The following is a 27,913-nucleotide window of genomic DNA, read 5'->3' on the forward strand; positions in this document are numbered from 1 at the left end:
ATTAAGACAACACTAAGATACCACCTCACTCCTGTAAGAATGGCATACATCAAAAAGAACAGCAGCAACAAATGCTGGAGAGGTTGTAGGGACAGCGGAACCCTTTTACATTGCTGGTGGGAATGTAAATTGGTACAGCCTCTGTGGAGAGCAGTTTGGAAAATTCTCAGAAGGCTAGACATGGACCTTCCATATGATCCAGTAATAACTCTCCTGGGGTTATACTCCAAGGACTCCATAACACCCAACCAAAAAGAGGTGTGTACTCCTATGTTCATAGCAGCACAATTCATAACAGCTAAAACCTGGAAGCAACCCAGGTGCCCAACAACAGATGAGTGGCTAAGAAAGCTGTGGTATATATACACAATGGAATACTATGCAGCTATCAAGAACAATGAACCCACCTTCTCTGACCCATCTTGGACAGAGCTAGAAGGAATTATGTTAAGTCAGAAAGATAAATATGAGTATGGGATGATCCCACTCATCAACAGAAGTTGAGTAAGAAGATGTGAAAGGGAAACTAAATGCAGGACCTGACCAAATTGTAAGTAGCGCATCAAAGTAAAAATCCTGTGGTGAGCGGTAGACATGCAGCTTCCTTGGCCAGTGGGGGGTGGGAGTGGGTTTGGAGGGATGGGTCACAGTCTTTTGGTGGTGGGAATGGTGTTTATGTACAGTCTTAGTAAAATGTAGTCATATAAATCACTAGTTAATATGAGAGGGGGAAAATTAATGGTATGTCTTGAAGTTTTTCAAAACACAAACTGAATCTTTTCAATATATAGGCTGTGTAATTGATATGTAGACTCTCTCAAAAGCCTAGACCAAGTAGATCAGAAGCAACCAATAGCAAAGCTATATACAAGATACTGGGTACTGTACAGCAAACCCTAACAAAAGGACTTTTCAAAGTTAACCCAATTACCAAGTAATGTGATGATAACATTAACTTTCCATTGTCTTTTTGAACCCTAAGACAGCAGGAACCTCACATCTCCACTATAGAGCCCCTACTTCCCCCAGTCCTGGAACCCTTGGATAGGGCCCACTTTCCCGTATGCCTCTCCCAATCCATATCAAATAATATTGCATCTGCTGATCACAGCCTAAACAACACAACGATTGTCACCTCAACATGCTTCCCTTCAGACTGTGTCCAGAGACTTCATGTGGGGAATGACAACCCTTCAGCTTCATTACTCGGGTGAGACCTTTCCTTTCATAGTATACTCTAATTCCATCTCAGGTGGTTCACTTTCTAACAAAGTCCCAAAACCTAGATATAGACCAGGTTCTGTGAGAGAGAGCATATGTTCACACGTATACGTAAACTACTGCAAAATATATACCTGAAAGCAGAAGTACACTAGAGTGTGCAGTGAGTACCCCCCTAACACTTCCTCTCCACTATTCCAAGCTTTGAGTCCATGACTGCTCAACAATTTGTTTGGCTTCGTATGTTAACTCTCTTTTCAGTCACCAGGTTCCAGATGTCATCAGGATGCTGGCCAGGCTTCCCTGGACTGAAGACCCCACCAATGTGTCCTGGAGCTCTGCTTCCCCAGAAACCCACCCTACTAGGGAAAGAGAGAGGCAGACTGGGAGTATGGACCGAACAGTCAATGCCCATGTTCAGCAGGGAAGCAATTACAGAAGCCAGACCTTCTACCTTCTTCAACCCACAATGACCCTGGGTCCATGCTCCCAGAGGGATAGAGAATGGGAAAGCTATCAGGAGAGGGGGTGGGATATGGAGAGGAGGTGGGATATGGAGATTGGGTCATGGGAATTGTGTGGAATTGTACCCCTCCTACGTTATGGTTTTGTTAATTAATCCTTTCTTAACAAAAAAATAAATAAATAAATAAATAAATAAAAGTAGAATAGACATGGGTATAGAGAGGGTGTCTTGAGAATGTTAATTATTAGAAAAATATTGATGTCATTCAAACTTGTACTGATATAGGAAGAGATGACTTCAATTGAGGCATATATGTTAACAGCCTTAATAAAAAATATTGAGAGAAATAGAGTGGTAGGATACACTTTGAGATACATATAAAGAGGATACATTTTGAGATAAATATTAAGAGGATACACTTTGAGATAAATATAAAGACTACTTATAATGCAAAATATGAATTATGTCTGTCGTTAAAATTCGGGGCTCCCGAAGGCCGGGCTAGCTGCGTGGCGGTGAACAGAGACTCGAGGACACATATGTCAAAGCTCTAAATCTCAGTGATCAAGAGGACTTCATGTGATAAGAGATACAGCAGCAAAAGAAATGGTGTGTTTGTACTTTGTCTCGATATCTCAAACAAGGGACTTTTGTACCTACGGGAGATCCACTGTTCCTTTGACACCTGCACCGGATTTCACATGGACACCTTTATGCACGTTTGGAAACCAGAGGCAGAAACAGGTAAAAGGCACTTCCTGTGGATGTGGTGTCTAGGATGAGAACTAGGTGATTCTATGGATTTCAGGATTTACAGCTCGCTAAAAAAGGAGAAGAGAGATGGATAAGGCTCACTGTCAGCTTTGGCTGCCAAATTTAATGTGCTCCTTTGGGAAAAAAGAAGCTAACAGTGGTCTAATAGTTAACACACAGGCCAAGTGGATGACGCTGTCAGAACATAAAATGCCATTAATTTTGAAAGTGGGAGCTTAATTGGCTTAATTGGAACTAAAAAAAAAAAACCAAAAACTGAGCACACTTTTAAGTTTCTTTGAAGGGAGCCCCATCTTCGGTACTAAAATTGTAGCAATTTCTCCAAATCAGAATTTCCAAAGAAATATTCACATATTATAGCAGGAGCTGATGAATATGCAAATTCCCACAATATATAAACGTCCTCTCCCTATAGACAATGCTTTTCCTTTCCGATGCCTAAAAATATCTGAGACTATCAATTTTAAATTTAGACTTTAGTCCTATGGATCTGCCACCATGCAACAGACCAAGTTAAAGTCAAGAGTTTTGCCTATTCTAGTGAAGAAGCAATTATCATCCTTAGTGGGAGACTTTTCCTTATTATTCATTCTCAAGAAACCACTATCTTCTAATGCATTACTACAGTGGGTATAAAAAAAATCACCAATGAAACCAATAGCTGCATTAAATGATGGGACAAACAGAAGAGAAGGAAGCTTAACATAACAGCAAAAAGCAAGAGGGGGCCAGATGTTGGCAGACCTGGTTAAGAGCTCACATTACAGTGCACAAGGACTCAGGATCAAGTCCCTGGTCCCCACCTGCAGGGGGGCAAGTTTCATGAGTGGTGAAACAGGGCTTCAGGTATCTGTCTCTTTCTCCGTCTCTATCTCCCTCTACCCTCTGAATTTCTCTCGGCCTCTATCCAATAATAAAGAAGTAAATATATATATATATATATATATTTTTTTTTAAAAGCAAGAGACAGTAAAACACCAGTAGCTTTTAAATGTACTCATTCCAATACCAAATATTTGGTTAGCACATGTCCCAATGCCTTTCTTAAAGGACAGAACATAAACATCTCTCAATGATCCTTTTGTCTTTCATGAGTAATAGTAAAAATTTCCAGATTGGTGAACATAGGCTGTGTCTACACATGACCCATCCAAAATGCCTCAGGTTTTATCCACTCACAAATCTGTTCAAACAAATACTGTACAGACTTCACCAAAAGCAGAAACTCTCAGGAGCGGGTTTAAGTTAGAAAAAAAAATCCTCTAACTTAAATACAAATTTGTATTCAGATGAAGATTCGTAAAATAATTAATGAAATAAACATGAACTCTAAAGAAAAACCAAAGTTCCCCATAGTAATGTTTTAAAATATAGGACAAAGTCTTCCTAAAATCTGTGTACTCGATTTGCTCAATGATATTTCCTAAGGTTTATAAAGTCTCAACAAAATTTTCCATCTATTCATAAAGCTGATGTCAAATTCATGTTATTCACTGCCAATAGTCTAGGTCTATCATGATTTTTCCTGAGCGCACATCCTATTATTATGTAAAGTGATTCTGAACTTACCCAAATGAAGTAATGTGAACTGGGCCGCTAGTTCCTTTGCATCTTCTATGGTAGTACACAGCTTGTCTGGAATGAAGTTAACTCTGGGATCCGTTTGCGATCGCAGGAATAACTATCTTATATACCAAAAGTACTTTCCCATCTTGGCTTGTTGTAGAATATAAGTAATATTCTGGTGGAGCCCAATTATTTTTGTTGCAGTAGTAACCCAAATTCATGAAAGCTGTGTTGCTGAGGAGTTATTCTGATGCAGTCTCCGCCCCCAGGTTTTACTACGCTGCGCAAAAACCTAGCATTGCCCCCTTCAACCAATCCTGGCCCTACACGTCACCTCTGGTTGTCACCCAATAAAAAGCCCCCTCACCCCCCCTCTCTCTCTGGGCTCTCAGCTCTCCCTCTCTGAGGTCTCACTCCCTGCTCTCCCCCCATGGTCGGCCATTGCCGGCTGGCTCCACGTGGTCCAAACCAAACCCCCCCCCCCATCCTATAATAAAGATTTGTGCACCCCTTTGCTCTGGACATCCGCTCTCTTCTCCACGGTGCAGCCCGACACCAGACCACCTCAACAACATCTGGCACCCATCGTATTCCGTACCCACATCACGCCCGGCCTGAGGTCTCCGAAACTGCCCAGACACAGGTAAGTGGCATCCGTCCACTTCTGTGGCCCTGCGTTTCCCTCCACCATGGGAAATTTCTCGTTTTATGAGGTGTCCCAGTCATTATCTCTTGACCTGGGACAGATTCACGCTGTCATAAACGGTTTAATTTTCGCTACCTCTTGGATTTTTTTAAACTGTGGTTGCCACTTTCAAGATATGTAAAACGTGGTATGCCATAAGGATAAGTGACCTTGAGGCTGAGGTACGAGAGTTAAATCACATGTGCTTAAGACTTAGACGTCCTAAGCGATCAGCGGCTAAACCCAAGAATTCCGTTCCCACAGACACGCACACGTGTTAGGACACTCCTCCTCTGACCCCGCCCCCTTCCGCCCCGGTTTCAGCTCCACCTGCAGCTTCCGTGTCCCTGAACCCCCCCCTGCCCCTGCCGTCCCGGTTTCAGCTCCGCCTGCAGCTTCCGTTTTCCTGACCCCACCCCCAGCCCCTGCAGCCCTGGTTTCAGCTCCGCCCCCGGCCCCTGCCGTTGCGGTTTCAGCTCTGCCTGAGGCTTCCTCGTCCCTGACCCCGCCCCCTGCTGATACGTCACCATTAAGGGACCTAGTGGCTGAGATATGAGAGCTAAAGGATATTTTTTCAGCATTTAAGGATTTTAAACCATGTGCAGTCCACCCCGGGAGCTCCGTCCCCGTAGATATGTGTTTAGTCTCCCCTGCAGCCACTACAGCAGTTTCTACGGCACTTTCCACTTCTGTAGCTCCCTCTCCCGCACCATCGGACCAAATCCACACATTCCCAGTAAACTTGGGCCCTTCTAAACAAAACCCTCAGCCGTGGCAGCCATATTCCTCTATAGAACTTGGAACACTCAGACAAGAAGTCAGGGAGGACGGAATGCATTCTCCATGGACCAAGTCCGTCTTGAGGAGCTTTTACCAGCATTTAAATACAAAACAAGACTGGAAAGATCTGGCTCGTGCTGCACTCCCAGACCCACTCTATCTTCAGTGGCAGGCATGCTTCCGCGATGAGTGCTCTAGACAATCGCAGGAAAATAGTAACAAACAGGTAGAATGGAATTCTGATGCCTTGTTTGGAGCAGGAGCTTATGAATCTGGAGCTCAGCAGGCAGAAGCCAGGTTTCCAACTGGTTATTTTGAACAGGTACGCATCTGTGCAACACAAGCATGGGAAAGGGTGACCACACCTGATGTAGATCCGTCAGCTCCCACTAACTCTTTTCACCAAGGCTCTGATGAATCATTGGCGAGCTTCATCTCAAGGGTGAAGAGAAGCTTAGAGGGAAAGGTTTATAATCCTGATGTCCGCAAACTACTCCCGTGCTCTATTGTCTGGGAAGGCATGACACCACAATTCCGTCAGGTATGCCTTAATCTTAAACACCTACACCCAGATAATTGGATTCTAGCGACACAGGAACTTACATCAGGCAATTATGGGGCACCCGCTACGACACAGGTCTATGCAGTTGCCCCACGTAAGCAAAACGGGGCCTGCTTTCAGTGCGGTCGCCAAGGACATTGGCATAACCAATGTCCTCATAAGTTGCGACCACGCCTCCCGTCAGGGAAACCACGCCTCCAGCCAGAGCAACCCCGCTTTCAGTCAGGGAGCCAGAGACCATGTACTGTTTGTCCAAAATGTCGTAAGGGGTTTCATTGGAAGAGAGATTGTTGGTCCCAATTTCATAAAGATGGTTCGCCCCTGAATGGTACAAATTCGGGGCATGAGATATTGTGGACCACTCCTGTTTTAGAACGGGGCCACCCTTCTATGACAGTAAAGATTGGCAATATTCCTTTTAAATTTTTGATTGACACGGGGGCAGAAAAGACGATTTTAAGGCAAGAAGAGGTTCCCCAAGATTGGGAACTTATCCCTGGACCCAGTTTACATGGAATAGGAGGGATGACCAGAGCATTTTGCACACGAGACTCGCTCATGTGGGAAGACCCAGAAGGTTCTACCGGATGCTTCCGCCCTTTGGTAGCTAATATTAGCACCAACTTACTGGGCAGGGATCTTCTGGAATGTCTTGATGTTAGGATATCCACAGACGCCTCTGCAGAGCGTAAAACTCATTCCCGCGTTACCAGTTCTATTCAGCACCCCCAATAGTAAATGCCACTGTTCGTAGCCAAACACCCTGCTTAAGCTGGCTTTCTAATGAGCCTGTCTGGGTGGAACAGTGGCCTTTACCTAGGGATAAGCTAAAAATTATAAAAGAGCTCGTCCTAGAGCAGTTGTCCTTGGGACACATTCGTCATTCTCGAAGCCCATGGAATGCTCCTGTCTTTGTGATTAAAAAGCGCTCAGGAAAATGGCGCCTCCTTCAAGATCTCCGTGCAGTAAATAAAACCATGCAGGTCTGGGGCTCCCCCCAAAGGTGTTTGCCTCGTGCTTCTGCAATTCCCATGGGAATTCCAATCATAGCTATTGATATACAAGATTGTTTTTTCTCTATCCCCTTGCATCCACGAGATTGTAAACGTTTTTGCCTTCTCTGTTCCGTCTATTAATAACGCCAGCCCTGCTGATAGATTTGAATGGGTGGTGCTGCCCCAGGGTATGGACAATAGTCCTACAATTTGTCAGGAGGCTGTTAAATCTGCCCTTGTCCCATATATTCATAAGGGCCTTAATATTTTTCATTATACAGATGATATTTTAATATGGGGGAAATCAGATACAGATCTCTATGCCTTAGGTGATTTTCTCATTCCTGCATTAAAGAAAAGCGGCCTTAATGTAGCCCCTGAGAAGATACAGCTAATCCCTCCAATATCCTTCCTAGGTTCAGAGATTTCTCTAACGCAAATTCGTCCCTTAAAACCTAATGTTACCTTCCCTTCTAACCTTACTCTTGCTTCTTTACAAAGTTTTCTAGGAAATTTAAATTGGCTTAGGCAGTATCTCTATCTGCCCACAAGCTGCCTCCAACCACTGTTTGACCTGTTGAAAGGAAACAAACAGCCCTCTTCAAAACGTAAGTTAACTCCTGAGGCCTCCTTGGCACTGGAAAGGGTTAACCAGGCCCTCCAGGACATGCACCTTGTTCGATTCTCCCCCTCCTCTCCGGTAAACCTTCTAATCTTCAACTCCACCCCCACAGTAGTAGGGGCACTGTGGCAAGACCATGCGGTTCTCGAATGGCTTCACATGCCAGTAGGAGGAGCTCCAAGACTCCTCACTGAGATAGACGCGTTAACATTCATGGTTTGCCAAGGGAGAAATAGGTCTGTGCAGGTCTTAGGGAAAGAACCGGATTTAATCATTCTGCCCTTTTCTCTCACAGATACAGAATGGCTTATACGCCATCATTCCCGCTTTGCCATAAGCTTCGTGGGGTTTCCAGGACAAATAGATAACCATTTTCCTTCTAATAAATTGATAGCTTCTTTACCTCTTCTGCCTCTACTAGCACCTAAACTTTTCTCTCGGGATCCCATTCCCTCTGCTCCTACAATCTTTACTGATGGCGGAAAAAGGGGAGCTGCTGCCCTGATATATTACCCAGACAAACAATCTCCTAAACCTCTCTTTACTGAGCTTCCTGATAATTCCCCTCAGTACAAAGAACTTTATGCTGTTTTTCTTGCACTAAAAGCTGTACCAGAATCCTTCAACCTTTTTTCTGACAGTGTGTATACTGTTAACTTACTTCCATGGCTTGCTCGTTCTTATGTGAAAATCGATGACAACCCACTTTCCCCTCTCTTGATTCAAATCGCCTCTATGCTCTGTTCTCGAACCCAACCACTGTATATTCAACACCTTCGTTCCCACAGCCCTCTTCCTGGTTCCCTGTCCGAAGGGAATGCCGCAGTTGACCGTCTTGCCTCCACAGGAACTGTCTCTGATCCTGCTAATTTCCATTCTCTAACCCATGTTAATCTTAAAGGCCTTCGAGCTCGATTCCCTGATGTTCCTGTACCATAATTAAAACATATCCTCACTACATGCTCTTCTTGTGCAAGTCTCATAAAGACACCTGCTATCCAGACCCTTGGGGTTAACCCCCGAGGTTTAAAAGCTAATGCTATTTGGCAAATTGATGTCACCCACATACCAAACTTTGGCAAACAAAAATATGTGTTTGTCTCAATTGATACCTTTTCTAAATTTATGTGGGCTACAGCTCAGACAGGAGAAAGTGCTAAAAAGCTTGTAAGCCATATGCTCTCTTGTTTTGCCGTTATGGGGGTCCCATTATTTTTGAAAACAGACAATGCACCTATGTTTACAAGCAAACAATTTAAAGATTTTTGTTCCCTCTGGAATATTACTCATACCACGGGCATTCCCTACAATCCACAGGGACAAGGCATTGTCGAGAGGGCCCATCAAACTCTGAAGGCTCAACTAAATAAAGATAAAGGAGGAACATATCCCCACAATATCCAGCTAGCAAAAGCCTTAACTACGTTAAATCTCTTTAATATTTACAATAACTCGGCCTTACCCCCTATTATTCTTCACTGGCAAACACCATCTACCCTCCCATCTATTAAGGTCAAATGGAGAGACCCACTCGATAAAATTTGGAAAGGTCCTGACCCATTATTGACCATGGGAAGGGGTTTCGCATGCATTTTCCCTCAAAATTTCTCTAAACCTGTCTGGGTTCCTGCCCGCCATGTCCGACAATACCCGCAGGATGGCGCTGTTATTCCTGAAGAACAAGAAATACTACAAGAGGATCAGATGCAGGATACATCCCAGGACCCGTAATACGACATGGCAGAACCTGCAAAATCTGGCTCACAGAGACCTCTCTCCTACCCTTTCCCTGTATGTCTTATGTTATAACTGGCCAGTTGTTTTTGTGAGTGTGTTGAATGACAAAAATTTTTTTTTTGCATGACCCATATGCTTGGAGTACTCTAAAAGGTAATTGGCTTTATATAAAAATGCTGGACGCAGCCAAAGTTTCTGGAGACGTCCAGAAACATTCCAATTTTTTTTCTTTCTCCCTCTTTTGATTTTTATATATAGTTTTGGTATATATGTGTTTAGTCTTAAACTGTGTGATTAATGACAGATTTAAATTTGTTTTTAAATAATGTTTTTATAACAAAAGTTCTTTTTCCTCCAGTTTGTTATAACTAAATGTTTATGGGTATGTCTCAAGTTTGGTAACACTAACTTAATGGTCAAAACTGTAACCCTACAGCTACACTTTTACCAGATTAGGTAAAAATTAATTTGTTAAGGTAACTTACTATTTAGGTAAAAGTCTAAATGTTCAACGTGACTATTCATTCCCAAAACTAAACGATATAAATTTTATATACAGGACACCTTTGAAGGGCCCCCAAAGGTGCCCTGTAAACTATCTTGTGGAAATTAATCCACAACAGATCTGGCATCAATCTGGCACTGTAAACATTAAAGTCATTGTCACGAATATGCGTTAACTCTCTAAGCAATTTGAGTCTGTTTAAAATACATATTTTAGGGAGTCGGGCTGTAGCGCAGCGGGTTAAGCGCAGGTGGCGCAAAGCACAAGGACTGGCATAAGGATCCCGGTTCGAACCCCGGCTCCCCACCTGCAGGGGAGTCGCTTCACAGGCGGTGAAGCAGGTCTGCAGGTGTCTATCTTTCTCTCCTCCTCTCTGTCTTCCCCTCCTCTCTCCATTTCTCTCTGTCCTATCCAACAACAATGACAACAACAATAATAACTACAACAATAAAACAACAAGGGCAACAAAAGGGAATAAATAAAAAAAAAATTAAAAAAAAAAAAAAAAACATATTTTAGCTAAAATTGGTCTCAAGATCCTGTGGTAGAGGCTGCTACAGGAGGTCACATTAGATGACCTTTAAATAAAATCATAAAGAGATTCTAAACCAATTATAATCATCGAGGTATCAACTATAACAAACCTATAACTTGTTACAAGTTCAAATTAACCACGAGAAGCAGATTGTTTGTGTTTCTTTCACAGGAATCCCGGAAAAACCATCTGAACCCCTGCACACCCTGACGTCACCCACTACATGGCACGACTACCGTGGCACACCCCCTGAAACCCTAGATGTCACTCAACGCGATCTGAAGAACCTGATACACAGACTCCAAGGACAGAACTTTCTTCATGCCAGGTTACCGTTCCTGCTTCTGACCTGCTTGTCACGTGTTGGCAGTTCCAGCTGGCTATCTACAGAAAAGCAACATTCCAGCGGCTGACCTCCCTCATGCAGCGTTGCATCCCCTGCCAATTTCTTCCCCTAGCCATCTACTTCGGACTGAGACTTGTATCGGACTTTCTGACATACCCTATATACATTTTACACAATTTTGAAGCAGCTTATTTCCTTTCACGCTGCTGGTTTTTCATAGACTGATCCTGAGTAATTCATAGACTTTACAGACTGTTGCCTTGAGGACTATACAATGCCAAATAGCCCCTCTGTTTGGTGGGTCATGCCTCCCGCCTCCCCCTCATTATGTACCCTTGCCCCTTTCCCCACCCAAGCAGGGAATGTTCCTTTACACACCAATCCCTCCCTTCACACCACACTGGCTTTTACTACTCCCCTACTTGTCCCTTCCTGCTTTGTTATATCATTTAGGCTTATGCCCAAAAGGTTTCTGCCCCATGATAGTCTTTTACAGACTTTGTACATCTTATGCAATTACTAGATAGAAAGATAGAAAAGATGTAGAGATATTGTGAAGAGATGGTTGAGCAGGCTGCGCTTAAACCTATGAGATGAGTCTCTCCAGGTAAGTCTCTCTCTCTAAAGAGGGGTTGAGCACAGGAGGACGCATAAATCTCACAAGGTTCGCAGCCATTTAAGCCTTCCATCCTCCACAGAAAGTCCTACATCTTCCCACCTGAGCATGGCATTCCTCTAAAACATTTAAGCCTGCTCCATTCCATTTTTCTTTACTGTGTCCATTTAGATATAAAGGGATAGGAGATGTTGCTGAGGAGTTATTCTGATGCAGTCTCCGCCCCCAGGTTTTACTACGCCGCGCGAAACTCTAGCATTGCCCCCTTCAACCAATCCTGGCCCTACACGTCACCTCTGGTTGTCGCCCAATGAAAAGCCCCCTCACCCCCCTCTCTCTCTCTGGGCTCTCAGCTCTCCCTCTCTGAGGTCTCGCTCCCTGCTCTCCCCCCGTGGTCGGCCATTGCCGGCTGGCTCCACGTGGTCCGAACCAAACCCCCCCCCATCCTATAATAAAGATTTGTGTACCCCTTTGCTCTGGACGTCCGCTCTCTTCTCCACGGTGCAGCCCGACACCAGACCACCTCAACTACACAGCTGAGTTGAAATGATTGGCTTTTAAGGAATACATACTAATGGGAGTAAGCTTTGTTCTGGGAAAGAACGGATATGTGCACCTCTCCATTTCAGGGGGGCTTGGACTATGCTGACCATTGAGCCGAGCTGGGAGCGTTGGTGGCTTGCCTAGAGTTTTGGGGTGGCTCTCTTCTTTGTTAGCAAACACAATGAGGTTGTCAGGATTGGGGCTGATCTGACCATTCAGGTGCTGCCTCCAGGTGTTCTCTTTGTTGACCGGCTTTGCCAGGGTCACCTCGATGCCAGCTCCATCAATGCACCTTCCGTTCATCGTGGACATGGCGGCCACTGCATCTTCTCGGTTGAAAAAGTGCACGAACACATAATCTCTCAGTTTCTTCACTCGCTCCACTGCGCCAATAAATTTTTGAATTTATTGAATTCGGACTTAATTGTTTCCTCTGTTGTTGAGACCATTAAATTTCTCACACAGAGAACTTTCACTCTCTGCATGGTTTCCTCATCAACCTCTTTTTCTGGTCAGCCCAATCTACTTGAATGGGATGACCCCATAGCTGAAATGTCCCTGTAAAAAGAAAAAGCAAACTAATTTGAACACAATTAAAAACAAGGGAAAGTTGAAAACTACTCAATTAAATCACACCTCCAAAAAGCAGAAACTTAAATCCAAGTCAATATACATGATTAAGCAATAAAATTAAGTTCACTACTCACCTGAAAATTTTTAGTAAAGCAAGTCTAGTCAGAATTTATGGAAAAATCTTTTAATAGTCAACAGGTCAGAGAGATAGCTTACCAGGCGGACTGCATACTATGCCATGCAAGTAAAATCCAGATGTGAACCCCAGAGGAGTACCACAGTACCAGGGAAAGCCCTAGTGCATCTGTTTCTCCTTCCCCATCTCCTTTTCTCTGACTGGGGAAAAAAAAAAAGAACCTTGGAACCATAAAATCCTGCACATGCAAGGCCCTGGATCCATACACAGAGAGGGAGTGGGGGAGAGAAATGGAATACACTTCAAAGATTTTTAAGAATAAGAACTGGCAATTGGGAGTCGAGTGGTAGTGCAGTGGGTTAAGCACAGGTGGCGCCAAACTCAAGGACCGACTAAGGATCCAGGTTCAAGACCCCGGCTCCCCATTTGCAGGGAGTCACTTCGCTTCATAAGCGGTGAAGCAGGTCTGCAGGTGTCTTGTCTTTCTCTCCCAGTCTCTGTGTTCCCCTCCTCTCTCCATTTCTCTCTGTCCTATCCAACAACGACATCATCAATAACTACAACAATAATAAAAAAACAAGGGCAACAAAAAGGGAAATAAATAAATATTAAAAAAAGAATTGGCAATCAAGAGAATTAGGTGCTATCCCTTAGACTTCCATCAGACGGGAAAAAATGTCTACAGTAAATCATTACAAATAATGATTCACTTTATAGGATCAATTTCTCTTCAGCACTAATTTTTTTGAACTCAAATCATTATTCCTCAAGAGCATAAAATATTTTTAAGTTTCAGTGTCTCTCTCTCAACACCAGAACACTGCTCAGCTCTGGCTTATGGTGGTGCAGGGGAATGAAACCAGGACTTTGTGGAGTCTCACACATGAGACTTTGTATGGCCACTGTGCCATCTACCCCCATCCAATATTCTTATAACACCGGCCTAAGTAGTACCATTATTTTTCCTGTCCTGCTTTAGTATGGAAAAGTAACCTTCATAAGAATCAATTTACCTGGAATTAATTTTCTTCTCACCATAGCAGCAGCTCTGTGAGATTCATATTCAACAAATGCAAAACCAAGATTTTTGGTCTTATCAGTAGCACTTGGATAAACAATGACATCCACAACGCCTTCTGTAACTTTCTTCATCTCATCCAAAATTTCTTCTTCTTTTCCTTGGGAATCGCTCCAATAAATAATCTGCAGTTATCCAAACTTACACATACACCAATAAACTTCCCAGGTCGAATTTCATAATTATTAAGATTTCGGATGGCTAACTGGGTTTCCTCTTTTGTAGTGTACATCACAAAAGCATAACCTCAATTTTCACCACTAAATTCCATCATAAGTCGAAATTCATATATCTTCCCAGTTCTTTCAAATACAGGAACTCATCTTCGTACATGTCACGAGGGATTTTTCCTACGAAAACCTCACAGCCTCTAGGAGGAGGTGGACCTTCCCAACCTGAAAGACAAAAATTAACTAATTAATTAATTCTATAAGATACTTATATTTATCATTTATCCGACAAATTTACTGTGATGTGATCCTTCTATGTATCATACATACACTGGCCAGGGTGTTGGGAATATAATGATGAACATAATAAAAAAAATTCCTCTACCCTGAAGCTTTTATTTAGTAAGTCAGATAATAAGTGATTAATACTGTAAGAAAAACAAAGTCCCAGTAGTACAATATATTATGCTAGTCAGGTAAATCTAAGTTCATGAGAATTAAGTCGAGGCTTTATGATGAAGACGAAGTTAAGTGCTTTATCCTTCAGAACAATATGCAGCACAAAGGTCTGTACAGTCAGGGTGACTTTAAAGAAAAGGAAAGTCATTGGCAAAGCAACTGTTGAGATAGACAAAGGTCTAAGTTTTACATTTTCATTTACTTCATTTATTGGATAGAGAAAGAACTCAAGGAGGAAGAGGGAGACAGAGAGACACCTGCAGCACTGCTTCACCACTTGTGAAACTTAACCCCTGCAGGTGGGGACCAGAGGCTTGAGCCTGGGTCCTTGCACTTCGTAACATGTGTATAACAGCCCCCTAATATTTACTTTAAATGTGGCCAGATTATAAACTGGAGAACTTAAAATCAAAGAAATTAAACTTATTAGTAGTAGAAAGGCAAGATGCAAAACATTAAGTCCATCTTCCTATTTGTATCTGATCTTCTAGTGTAAATATCACTCCCACTCCATCACTCAATGTTCTTTCAAAAGTTCCCCAAACCGGCCAGGTGTTGGTGCACCTGGTAAAGTGCTCACATCACAGTGCTCGAGGACGCAGGTTCAAGCCCCTGGTTCCCACCTGCAGGAGGAAAGCTTTGCGAATGGTGAAGCAGGGCTGCAGGTGTCTGTCTCTCCCTCTCTTTCTCTCCCTCCCCATCAATTTCTCTCTGTCTCTATCCAATGATAAATAAAAATATTTTTTTTAAAATGTTTCCAAAGCAACTTTCTCTTTACTAACTGCTCCTACAGACCCAATCCTGATTTCTTTTTTTAATATTTATTTATTTATTCCCTTTTTTGTCCTTTTTGGTTTATTGTTGTTGCAGTTAATGATGTCACTATTTGTTGGATAGGACAGAGAGAAATGGGGAGAGATGGAGAAGACAGAGAAGTGGAGAGAAAGATAAGACACCTGCAGGCCTGCTTCACCGCTTGTGAAGTGAGCCCTCCCACTGCAGGTGGGGAGCTGGGGGCTCAAACTGGGATCCTTACTCCAGTCCTTACTTGCACTTTTCGACATGTAAGCTTATCCTGCTGCACTACCGCCTGACTCCCCCCAATCCTGATTTCTTTAAGATTTATTTATATTTGTGTGTGTGTGAGGGATGAGCAGAGAGACCAAAGCACCACCACCACTCAGCGTGGCATCTGGTATGCCAAGAAATGAACCTGGGGTGTCTGGAGCTTCAAGCGTGGAAGTCCTTGTGCTCTAACACCCAGATATTTCCATGCCCCTGACTTCTTCTCTCTTCTGGTTCCTAAACAAGCCAGACTGAAAACAACTTAAGGAGAAGACATTTCCAGCCCTAGGACCCAGCCTACAGGAAGAAGATTCATATAAAAGTGGTAAAGCAGTGCTGCGGGTCTCTTCTCTGTCTCTCTCTCTCTCCCTCTTCTCTCTCACACTCGGTTTTCTTACTATAAAAGTGGCAAGAATGAAAGGGGAAAGCCACTAGGAATGGTAGAGTTGTGCAGGCATCAATTCCCAGAGCAAACCCTGGTGGCAAAATTAAAATTAAGGTACAAGTAGTTACAAAGACATTCACAGGACATATAACCTACCTCTTTTCCCCTAAAAATAGTAAAAACGATCCCTAAATTTTTAATGCAGTTACAAGAAGAAAGCTAGTGCCTGGGATACCTGTGGTCAATACACTTAATGATTACATTAAGTGATTCAGTTTCAAAGAATATAGACAAATCCACACCTGGAGGAGGACCACCAAACTTCCTCTGCCCGTTCTCTTGAACCATGCTGTAACCAGTCTTCTCCATCAGAGCAAGCAGTGCTGCTTCATTCTGAGTACCAGTTCGAACTTTGCTGCATCCATTTGTTCCATCTATATTTTCTTCATTCATGGCTGCAGTTCCTAAGACAAAAGTTTTAAAACAGTTTTAAATGGAGGCCATGGAGAGCCAAGAATCTATGAAACACGACTTTGGGTTGCAAGAAATTAAAAGTGTCAATAGTTGTGGTGTCGAGCGGTAGCGCAGCGGGTTAAGCATACCTGGCACAAAGCACAAGGGCTGGTGTAAGGATCCAGGTTCGAGCCCCTGGCTCCCCACCTGCAGGGGCGTCGCTTCACAAGCGGTGAAGCAGGTCTGCAGGTGTCTGCCTTTCTCTCCCCATCTCTGTCTTCCCCTCCTCTCTCCAGTTCTCTCTGTCCTATCCAACAACGACATCATCAATAACTACAACAATAATAAAAAAACAACAAGGGCAACAAAGGGGGGAAAACGGCCTCTGGAAGCAGTGGATTCACGGTGCAGGCACTGAGCCCCAGAAATAACCCTGGAGGCAAAAAAGAAAAAAGATAAGCACATACCTAATGTACAATTAAGAAAAACTACTGGAGATGGGGATACAAAATATTGGTGATGGGTGGAGTGTGCAACTATACCCTGTAATTCTACAATCTTATATAACTTTTTAAAAAATGTCTTTAAAGGAAAAAAAAAGTCAACTATATAGCAGAAGGTCAAAACAGCACAGAACAGGTACTCAACTAGCAATCAAGCCCTTAGCTTTAAATGCCAACTGTATCCTCACTGATTTTAAGCACATTAATTAAAAAAATAAAAACTCAAATTTGTACTCTTTCAAAATAGAAAATTTTAAAATAGCAAGTACAGTTGTGTCAAAATATGAATAAAAATTAATTTTTTATCTAAAAATATTGTCTGCTACGCTCAAGCTACTTAACTTGAAACCTCCTGCTGGCAAGATAGCATAATGGTTATGCAAAGAGAACTCTAGAGCCACAGGCTCTGAAGTTTCATGTTTAGTCCCCAGCACCACCATAAGCTGCAGCTGAGGGGAAAAAACAAATTAGTATTCTTTGACATCCTTTAAATTACATGCCACTAAATTCCTGATTTGTTCAACTGTTACTGAGTAAGATGTAATAAGGTCATGATGGTTGCCACGTCAATAGGGCAAGTCATCAACAGACAACATGGCCTCACTTATCACTTTCTGTTGTCACATTATCCTGACTGGATAATTAGAATAATTTAATCCAAGATGCATGACTGCAAACCTAAAACTGTTTCAGTATAAACGATTAATTCAATTGCATCTTAAATTTTTAAAATTTTTTAAAATATTTATTTTCTCTTTTTGTTGCCCTTGTTTTTCATTGTTGTAGTTATTATTGTTGATGATGTCATTGTTGTTGGATAGGACAGAGAGAAATGGAGAGAGGAGGGGAAGACAGAAAGGCAGGAGAGAAAGATAGACACCTGCAGACCTGCTTCACCACCTGTGAAGTGACTCCCCTGCAAGTGGGGAGCCGGGGGCTTGAACCAGGATCCTTATGCAGGTCCTTGCCCTTTGCACCAAGTGCGCTTAACCTGTTGCGCTACCACCCGACTCCCAATCTTAAATTTTTAATTAGACAACTAAGTAGAAGTTTTATTTCCAGAAGTTAAATCTGTATTATATAAAAAGTATTATTACAGGGCAGGGGTAGATAGCATAATGGTTATGCAATGAGATTCTCATGCCTGAGTCTCCAACGTCCCAGGTTCAATAAAATTCACAAATACCACTCTACACATAAAAGCAAAATATGCTTTTAATTTAAAATAGGTATGTACAATGGAACCAAAATCCGTGCATATAATCTTTCTTAAATAATTCCATAATGTCATTTGAAATGCAATTCAAAAATAGATACTTCTTCCCTGATTTTCTTACTTCCCTACCTATCAGTCTGCAAAATATACCGGGAAACAATACCCAGCACTAATATCTAAGACTAGACAGAATTTACTTGGTTTCTAATTACAAACCCTCCTTACACAGCCGGCCTAAGAAGCAACACCACAAAGAAGCAACACCAGTCAAAAATCCGAGGCATCATTTCAGTCCACAAATTGGTTCCATTTTTCTTGCAAATAATTCCCACCGAGCGACACACAAGCTCACAATCGGTGTATTGTGTAATCTCTGGCGACAATGTTCAAGTTTTTTCTCATCTTCACTTTCTCTTTCTTTCTCTTTCTCTCTCTCTCATCAGAAATGAACAAACAAGCTTCCTGAGCACCACCACGAACCCGCTAACACAGCCACTGCTGCACCTGCCCACAGCCATCTTTACAGCTACAGTTGCACGTGGTCGCAAACCAATCTTTTAAAATTTTATTTAAGAAAAGCGTAAAGTCGGCCACCCTGAGCGCCACAAAGCAGCTTTTCCTCTGGAAGCCTGCAGAAGAGGAGCTCAGCTACCCAACTGTCCCAATACTGGGTATGAAAATATTTTCCCCATTATTAAAAAAAAAAAAAAGTAAATGTCTAAGGCCGCAAGAAATGTCTTTTTTTTTTGGGGGGGGGGGGGAAGCGGGTGAGAAGTGAAGCCTCTTTATAGACATAACTATAGCCTGCTCCCTGGTTCTTAAGTCTCAAACGTACCCAGCGGGATAGATCTGTAAGAAAAACCAAGCGCAGAATAATAGGTATTATTATTGATTAAAACTGGTTCCTCTTGCACCCACTGGGACTCGCCATAAAGCCGCCACGTGCATTCGCCCTGGAGGCGACAGGTGCCCACAGGCGCGGGGCGCGGACCCCGAGTTCACAGCACAGCGCGGCCCCGAAGACCTGCAGGGACCCTGGCTCCTGCGGGAGGGCATTTCCAGTATCCACCGCCCCCCCAACAAACAAACAAACAAACAGCAGCAGCTAGATGGCGGTGCCGCATGTGGCCGACCGCACTCCCCGCACCCACCCCCACCCCCCATGCAGCGGACAGGGAGCAGGGGGGACCGGGAGGGTCCCAAGATGGGGGGGGGGTCGAGGCCGCCCCCGGCTCCCTGCTAAGTCTCACCCAGCAGACGGGACGGCCCGGGAGCGGCCCCCAGGCCCCTGGCGAGGACCCGCGGGCCCCACATCGGCCACACAGCCCGGGGGGAGGGGGGAGCAGATGACGCTTGATGGTGGTGGTAAGAAGATGGAGGGCGGCAGGTGGGAAGGGCCGGAAGGTGGTGAGGGGAAGGGGGAGCGGAAATAAGGCGGAGACAGGGCAGGACCCCGACGGCCTGCACCGCCCACGCCAGGGGAGGACTCGGGGAGGCTTGTCTGCTCCCAAGACGCCCGCCGGGGCCTCGAACCCTCAGCTCCGACGCTCGCCCTTCCGTTGCCCGACGGGGCGACCCGACACGGCGGCGCAGAGCTTTCCCCGCTCTCGTTACAGCGATGTGAGGGGCCCGGAGGCCTGGGCTGCAGCCCTTACCAGCATTTGCCAGGAGCCCCCACCGCACCCCACCTTGCCCTCCTCACCCCTTCGGGTCTTCTAATGTTGGTCCAAAAACCCCGGGACCAACGACCATAAACCGCCACCGTTTCGGGGACCAGTCGGTCCGGGAGGCGGGCGGGGGTCTCTGGGAGAAGAGGGGAGGGAGTCCCGCTGGGAGGGGCTTGCGAGGGGCCTCGCGCCTGGGCTGGGTTCCCAGCGGTCGTCGTGCTCCCGGTGTGCCCACGAGGAGCGGCGGCCAATCGGCGGCCAGCCGGTCTTGGAGCTGGGGAGAGTGGGCGGGCCCAAGTTTAAATCCATCAATAGCACACAAGATGGTGCGTTGATTGACGGGCCCTTCAGCCAATGGGGTCGCGGAGCGCGAATCCTGGCCAGTGGACCGGGAGTGCTATCCAAAGAAGGTCCTGCATTGTGCTGAGACGTTTGCAGACTGAGGCTGCAATTTGAATTTGGCATCTTCTGATAGATGGCAAAGTGAGATACATGACAAAAGGTCTTCCTCTCTGGCCTGACACTTCAGTTTTCAAGTTTTGACACTTGAATAGTCACATGGACCCAAAATGGATCTTTTAAATGAATGTAAAAGGCAGACCTGCAAATGAGAACAGAATTTAAGAAGTTTAAATGCCCCTCAGAGAATGGGCTGAATCAGGAGACTTGGTAACAGGCATGTCCCTACCCATAGTCACTCCAGGGAGAAATTTAGAGGTGGTGGAGCAGAGCACCACTTCAAAATTCATGGAAAACCACTTTTCATGGACACAGTTATGTAGCCTTTTACAAGTACCCTGAGCTTGGCTCTATAAAAATAAATAATAAGGGGGGTCGGGCGGTGGCGCAGTGGGTTAAGTGCATGTGGCACAAAGCGCAGGGATCAGCGTAAGAATCCCGGTTCAAGCCCACGGCTCCCCACCTGCAGGGGAGTCGCTTTACAGGTGGTGAGGCAGGTCTGCAGGTGTCTATCTTTCTCTCCCCCTCTCTGTCTTCCCCTCCTCTCTCCATTTCTCTCTGTCCTATCCGACAAGGAACATCAACAATGGCAATAATAATAACCACAACGAGGCTACAACAACAAGGGCAACAAAAGGGGGGGGATGGCCTCCAGGAGCATTCATGGTACAGGCACCGAGCCCAGCAATAATCCTGGAGGGAAAAATAAATAAATAAATAAAATAGAGCTCAGGATTATACGAAAAAAAGACAAAAAAAAAAAAAAAAAAAAAAACCTCTTGAGATGCAGAGACTCATAGGTTGGTAAAATTGGAATGAACCTAGATAGTGAAGCTTCTTGAGCAAAGGAGAAACACGGATTCCAGAATGATCCACTGGTTTACAAGGTAACAGTTCCCTCAATTCCCAGCCTCCGAGTATCTTCTTCCACATTAATGTGCGGATTCAGCTTTACATCTCCATGTGTTTAGGACACTGATGATAGTCTTGTATATCTTGTTAATAAGGAGTATGTGTGTCTGTTTCAGAGATGGGCATATCTGGGCTCAAGTCTGTTACTATTTTGTGGTAGACACACCTTAGACCACTTGATTTTCTCTGACTCCCCCCCTTAAAATGATTGTGAAGGTTGGATCATAAATGATCTTAACATATTGAACACATATTACATGTCACCAACAGTTGTCAGAGATGTTTGCATACTCATCCACTTGCCACAGTAACTTTGATAAAGCCATTCATGTAGCCTTATTATTGTTAAGATAGGGAAACCCTGGAGTTTTCTCACAGGGAGCAAGCCAGTGGCCCCAGTTTGACTCAGAAACCAACAGGCAGTGCCTTGCTCATCCTGTCTCAAATTATACCCGTAAACAACTGGAACAAAACCCTGTACACCCTAGAAGCTCAATATATAATTTTCCTTGAATTTCAATTATTTCATAGCAATCTCACTTGTATAGGCTGCTTGGGTTTAAAACAAAGGAAGTACAGAGCTTAGACTCAGAGAACACACCTATGTATTATATTTTATTTTATTGTTTGGCTGATTGGTTTTTAGTTTGTTTTACCATTTCACCATTTCAGTTCTTTTTTTTTTTCCCCTGCTATCACTGGGTATCAATCAGTGCCAGCATTATGAATCCACTGATGCAGAAGCCATTTTTTCCTTTTTTTTTTTCATTCTTTTCTAGTTTTTATTAGGACAGAGAGAAATTGAGAGGAGGGAGACAGAGAGAGGGAGAGAAAGACAGACACCAGCAGACCTGATTCATTGACTGTGAAGCATCCCCCTGAAGGTCAGGAGTGGTGGCTTGGACTGAGGTACTTTAGGTTGGTAATACGTGCACATAACCGGATGTGCTCCCCACCCCCATTTCAGTCCTTTATCTCAGGAACTAAGAGTCATTTTTGGTCATGTTGATTACTATCAGTGACTACTGTTTTCTCTAGAAGAAGGGTCCCCAAATTCTTCAATTTTGGTGTCTTCTTACTTTCCAGCAGCTAATCCTAAGTACATGTTTAAAGTTACACCAGCTACAATTCTATTAGACATAATTTGTTTAAGTAAGCAAAAAACATTTTTTTAGGAGTTGCTGGTGGTGTCTAGAAGTGTCACTAGGTGGCAATGTTATCTTATGAGGCACAAAAGTTCCTGGAAGGTTCCTTTAGATTTCCAATTTCGCTTCTCCGCTTTATGCTCCTCCCCTTCCAGTATAATAATTTTAAAAAGTTAATAAACCAAGGTGTGTCCGTGAGTATTGGAGCCAGACCAAGGAACTCTATTTTAGATAAGGGTTGCTGTGAAAAGACCCTTTCTTCTTTCGGCAGAAGAGCTCACATGAAGAAAGCATCTGCTTTGTTTTGCTAGGCCTGCAACCCAGGTTCGAACCTGGCCCCCACTGCACTGGAGGAAACAATGGCATTGTGGTGTCTTTCCCACCTTCTGTGTCAGTCTCCTTCTTCTGTATTGTGAAGAATCAACAAGCAGAACAGCTTTGAGATTTGAGTTTGAGATGCTGCAGAAAAGCATCTGCCACAGGAAGACAGGCCACAGGAAGACAGGTCACAGGACCTGCAGACAAGTGGACAAAGGGAAGCAGTGAGACAAGGTCACTGGCTTAAGGATACAGGAAGTCATTGTTGATGTACGGGAGAGAATGTTTTCCCCAAGTTCTCTGCCTTTCTGGATGACAGAGGCATTCATAGACATTACCTGTGGGAGATTCTGCGTGCTGAGTACAATACTGGATGACTCAATGAAAAGTCTAGATTTCTAGGGTGGTAGCTTAATCTAACTTATAATGATGCTTATAATACTCTATTTTCTAGTCTGGCATGTTCTAAAGTGAATTAACTAGCCTAACATTAGCTAACTAGACGCTTCACTAGTATGTCACTGGAAAATGATGGTTTTCACAAGAAAATCTCTTTGCTGATTATCTAAACACATATCTCTTATTTCTCTACACTACTGTCTACCCTTTGTGCAAGGAACCACTCAGGGTAGTTCTTTGAGATATAAAGATTCTAGTTACAGAGAAGCTTGGAGCTCAACTAGCTTAACTGCTCTTCAAAATCTTTCAACTCTCAGACTGTATCATTGTTGTTAGGTGAGTGTATATTTTTTGCTTAAAAGAGAGAGTGCCCATGATGGCAGAGGATGGCACTAGGATGCCCTAGTTGGGGTTGAACTGTCATGTGGAAAACTGGGAAATGTTGCATATGTATAAACTGTTGTATTTTACTGTGGACTGTAAACCATTAATCCCCCAATAAAGAAATTAGAAAAAAGAGAGAGGGAGAGTCCCCTTATTTCACGCAGGAATGTTTCTTACCAAAACTTGCACTGTTTTGATTAGCTCCATGTCACCACTAAGCAAGGAAATATATGGAAAGAAGACATGGACCACCACCCCCCAAAAAAGTAATAGTAAACTGGATAGGTTTGCTAATCAGAGCTACACACTGCTCCCATCAAGGATGGGGGTCCCTGGAGAAGAGTTCATTGAAATGGAGATGATGGCTCAGCAAGGATAAAAAATACAGGACACAGAGGAGAGCGTGGACAAGGACCGGTGTGGCCAAGGAGGGTGTTGGCAGACGTAGACCAGGACAGTCCTCAGCATAGTAGGCAAAGGATGACTTCTGCTACTGAACAGACTGAGCTTTGGGGAAAGCTTATAACTAAGTATGATGCCTTTGATCACAATTCCTGACTTCTTTTGATTGATCATGGCTCAAGATCAAGTTGTGGAAACGCCTCAAAGGTGGCTAATTACCCATTTCTTGCAGTTTATGGCTGAAACAGAAACCAGCAAGCCTTGGGTGATTGCTTCCCACTTCTGAGTCTGCCCCCAGAGAACTGGTGATTTTGAATTGCAAGTTGCTGATTGCTAAGTGGCTGACAGGGACCAAGATTGCTGTGCCTTTCCAGGCAAGGTGCAGGGAACAAATGGCGACTCCCCTCACCCCAGTCTTCATGGGGATAATAAGAGTAAAAGGAAGAATTTTACTAGCAGGGATGCTGGGACAGTGTGTCACAGCTGTGACATCCAGCAGTTGTAGCTCGACAGCACAGCATCATCGGGAGGAAGTGTGACTTGCCTAAAATCTGACGGTAGTAAACATCACACTTACTCTTACTAGATGACTAGGTATTTGGGCATCCAATATAAACATGTAAATCTACAGCTAACAATTACCCTGAAGATCTGGAAATAGGGGCTGGATGGTGGCGCACCTGGTTGAGCACAAGTTACAGTACACAGTGACCTGGGTTCGAACCCCCAGTCCCCACCTGCAGGGGGACAGCTTTGCAAGTGGTGAAGCAGGGCTGCAGGTGTCTCTTTGTCTCACGCCCTCTCAGTCATCTCCTTCCCTCTCAATTTCTGTCTGTCTCTATCCAATAAATAAAAATAATTTTTAAAAAATCTAGAAACAACCCCAGTGTCCCTTAGTAGGTAATGCAAGATCAAATAATCTATGCAAGCAATAAGATACTGCCCAGCAATACAAAACTAGCAAATTACTGATAAGTCCAGTGGAAGACACGAGCAAGTTTGTATGGAAATGGGACTTTTTATTAACTGATTTACAAACAGGTCTGCAGGTGTCTACCTTTCTCTCCGTTTCTCTGTCTTCCATTCCTTTCTCCATTTCTCTCTGTCCTATCTAACAACGACAACATCGATAACTACAACTATAAAACAACAAGGGCAACAAAAGGGAATAAATAAGTAAATATTAAAAAAAAAAAAAAGGCTGGGGGTATGGATCGAACTGTCAATGCCCATGTCCAACAGAGAAGCAAAGTAATAAACGCTAAAAGTGGGCAGAGAGCTGTGATGGCTTTTGTTGTCTCACATAGTCTAAACTTTAGGCCTAAAAAAAGGTATGACAGGAGACCCCCGTAGCACAGTGGGTTAAGCGCACGTGGCGCAAAGCTCAAGGACCCGGCAAGCACCAGCAAGGATCTCCGTTAGAGCCCCCAGTTCCCCACCTGAAGGGAAGTCGCTTCACAGGTGGTGAAGCAGGTCTGCGGGTGTCTTTCTCTCCCCCTCTCTGTCTTCCCCTCCTCTATCCATTTCTCTCTGTCCTATTTAACAACAACATCAATAACAACAACAATAATAATTACAACAACAATTAAAAAACAAGGGCAACAAAAGGGAAAATAAATAAGTATTTTTAAAAAGAGGTGGCAATTTAAATGAAGTAACCTTACAACAACTATATAGCTCAAAAGCTCAAAAGCTCAATCTTATCTGGCCAAAGAAATTGAATAAAACACAGAAAAGTTGGCTACGTCAGAATTCAATACAGGCAGACAGCATGAAGCCCAGACATCTCCCTTATCCCTGGTTTCACATGGAAACCTCTCAGAACTTCAAACACTGAATTAGGACAGAATAGGTTTCCAAAATGTGCTGGGCCAAGGCTCATTTTAAAACAAACAAACAAATGGTGAGTCTAATGTATAGCCAACTGGCGAATCTCTAGTCTAAAAGAAATGATTCTTGGCTATTCATTTTCATCAATGAAATAAGTTCAGGGTAGAGCAGGGACCTGAAGTGGTAACTCTTGAGGACATCACCAAAAGAAACACATTTGCAAAGTAGACCAGCCCCAGTCAGGCTGCCACAGAAAATTCAGCATACCAGCATTCAACCAGGAGGGGTCATGAAAAAAGAAATGGCAGCTGACAATATGAGTCCCTTAGTTATTCCCGTCCTGTTCACCTGGCCAACTTACTTTCTTACTTAGTTTATGGACCAACACATGACTTGAGTAATTTTCACACATTAAGATTTGTATTCACATCCATCACAAAACACTTAAATTGTTTCAATCCAGAAGAACTAAAGGCCACTGAAATAAATTTCAAGGAAACTGATTTCACATATAAGATGCCTGTCCCTTTCAGAAATAAAGATTTTGCAGCCAACTTTTGATTAATGTACAAGGAAATGACACCAAAATTCACAATACGTTCCTTGCTGGAGAATTGAAAATTGTGCACATAATTATCTATCTTGTACATAGGTATTCATACCTATAATAGGGGAAAGGTAGGGAAAGCTCATGTTATCAATTTATGAATGACCATACAAAAAGTGACATAGGTATGCAATGGAAATTCTTCCAGCCATAAAAATAAATAAGCACGGGCTACATTGGTTAGCTTTGAAAATATAATGCTCAATAAAAGCAAGCCAGATACAAAGGCCACCTATGCCATGATTTCCTCTACACAAAATGCCCAGAATAGACAAAACCATACAACAGAAAGTAGTTTAGTGACTACCAAAGACTGGAATAAGTAAGAAATGAGAGAGTCTGGCTAGGAGTATGGATTTCTTCCCAGTGCAATGAAAATGTCCTGGACTTCAATGGTGATGAAGGGTATACAGCTCTGTGAAGAGACTATAATCCCCAAACTCTACACTCAAAAAAGTGAATTTTATCTCAACAAACCTATGATTACTTCTCCAATCTTCTACTGAACTGAGCCTCAACAGAGGCAGTATGAATTTGAAACCACTTAGAAAACAAAAACAATTTAAGAAGAAAGAAATATTCTAAACATGAATCTCTCACCCACCCACACACCAATGAAACACATCTGGGGAACAGTTTTAGGAAGTTTGGACCTCTGGTTTGTTTAATTCCTTTGTTCTTAAAAGGAGACAAAATTAAATACTGCTCAAAGATTTCAGGGTCACACTGACATGAATTCAATTTTCACAACTCAAGTTTTTTTGCCACTAAAGGAAAAACAGGCTTGCCATGAAAATGTCACATAGGGTGCTAAAAAGCCCCCTGGCCCCTGAGCCACTTGTCTAGAGGACAATAATGAGAGGAAAGCTTACCTATGATCCGAGGTCCCATGACTATGCTGTCTGGTAGAAGGAAACAGCACCAGACACTCTGATAAAACAGTTGCCCCTTCTAAAACAACAGTCTAATTTCTCAAGCAAAACTATTGAACTGTGTGCAACTCTCAGTTGAACTGAAAACCCTAATCTTTGGAGAACTGCCCTTTATCCTTTCTCAGTTCTGACCAGAACAATGTCAAAGCCTGAAGAAACAGCACGCCATTGTCAATCAAAGGTGTGTGCTAAGCCAGACCTTCCACCTTCTGCACCCTATCATGATCCTGGGTCCATACTCCCAGAGAGATATAGAATAAGAAAGCTTCCAATGGAGGGGATGGGATATGGAACTCTGGTGGGGAGAATTGTGTGGAATTATACCTCTCTTATCCTATGGTCTTGTTGATCTTTATTAAATCAATAGGAAAGGAAAGGAAAGGAAAGGAAAGGAAAGGAAAGGAAAGGAAAGGAAAGGAAAGGAAAGGAAAGGAAAGGAAAGGAAAGGAAAGGAGAGGGGAGGAAAGGAAAGGGATGGGGAGGGAAGGGAAAGAAAAGGAAGGAGAAAAGAAATGGGCTGGGATATGGATGGACCTGTCAACGCCCATGTCCAGTGGAGAAGCAATTACAGAAGCCAGACCTCCCACCTTCTGCACTCCATAAGGTCTTTGGTCCATACTCTCAGAGGGATAAATAATAGGGAAGCTTCCAATGGATGGGATGGGACATAGAACTTTGATGGTGGGAATTGTATGGGATTGTACCCCTCTATACCCACAATCTTTTTATCATGTTGATCATCATTAAATCACTAATAAAAAATTAACATCATAAAAAGCGGGGAAAATAGGTCTTTTCACTGTTAACCCTTTGAAAATTCCAATTCACTTTGCAGTGATGAAATCTGTAGGCTGTTGCCGAAAACAT

At 43.4% G+C, this 27,913-nt stretch overlaps 1 protein-coding gene across 1 annotated transcript; it reads right to left on the bottom strand.

Moving 5' to 3' along the window:
* Positions 1–247: 247 nt before the first annotated feature.
* On the bottom strand, positions 248–19,730 carry LOC103128249 (probable RNA-binding protein 46). The gene is given in 12 exon segments (XM_060179207.1): positions 248–470; positions 2,971–3,082; positions 4,027–4,109; positions 4,111–4,261; positions 11,943–12,343; positions 12,346–12,467; positions 12,470–12,511; positions 13,676–13,834; positions 13,837–14,058; positions 14,061–14,135; positions 16,122–16,283; positions 19,694–19,730. Coding segments are annotated over 11 exon segments (1,611 nt in total). The 5' UTR covers positions 16,273–16,283; positions 19,694–19,730; the 3' UTR covers positions 248–377.
* Positions 19,731–27,913: the final 8,183 nt, after the last annotated feature.

This window comes from Erinaceus europaeus, chromosome 19 (genome assembly GCF_950295315.1).
Source record: "Erinaceus europaeus chromosome 19, mEriEur2.1, whole genome shotgun sequence".
Taxonomy (NCBI): domain Eukaryota; kingdom Metazoa; phylum Chordata; class Mammalia; order Eulipotyphla; family Erinaceidae; genus Erinaceus; species Erinaceus europaeus.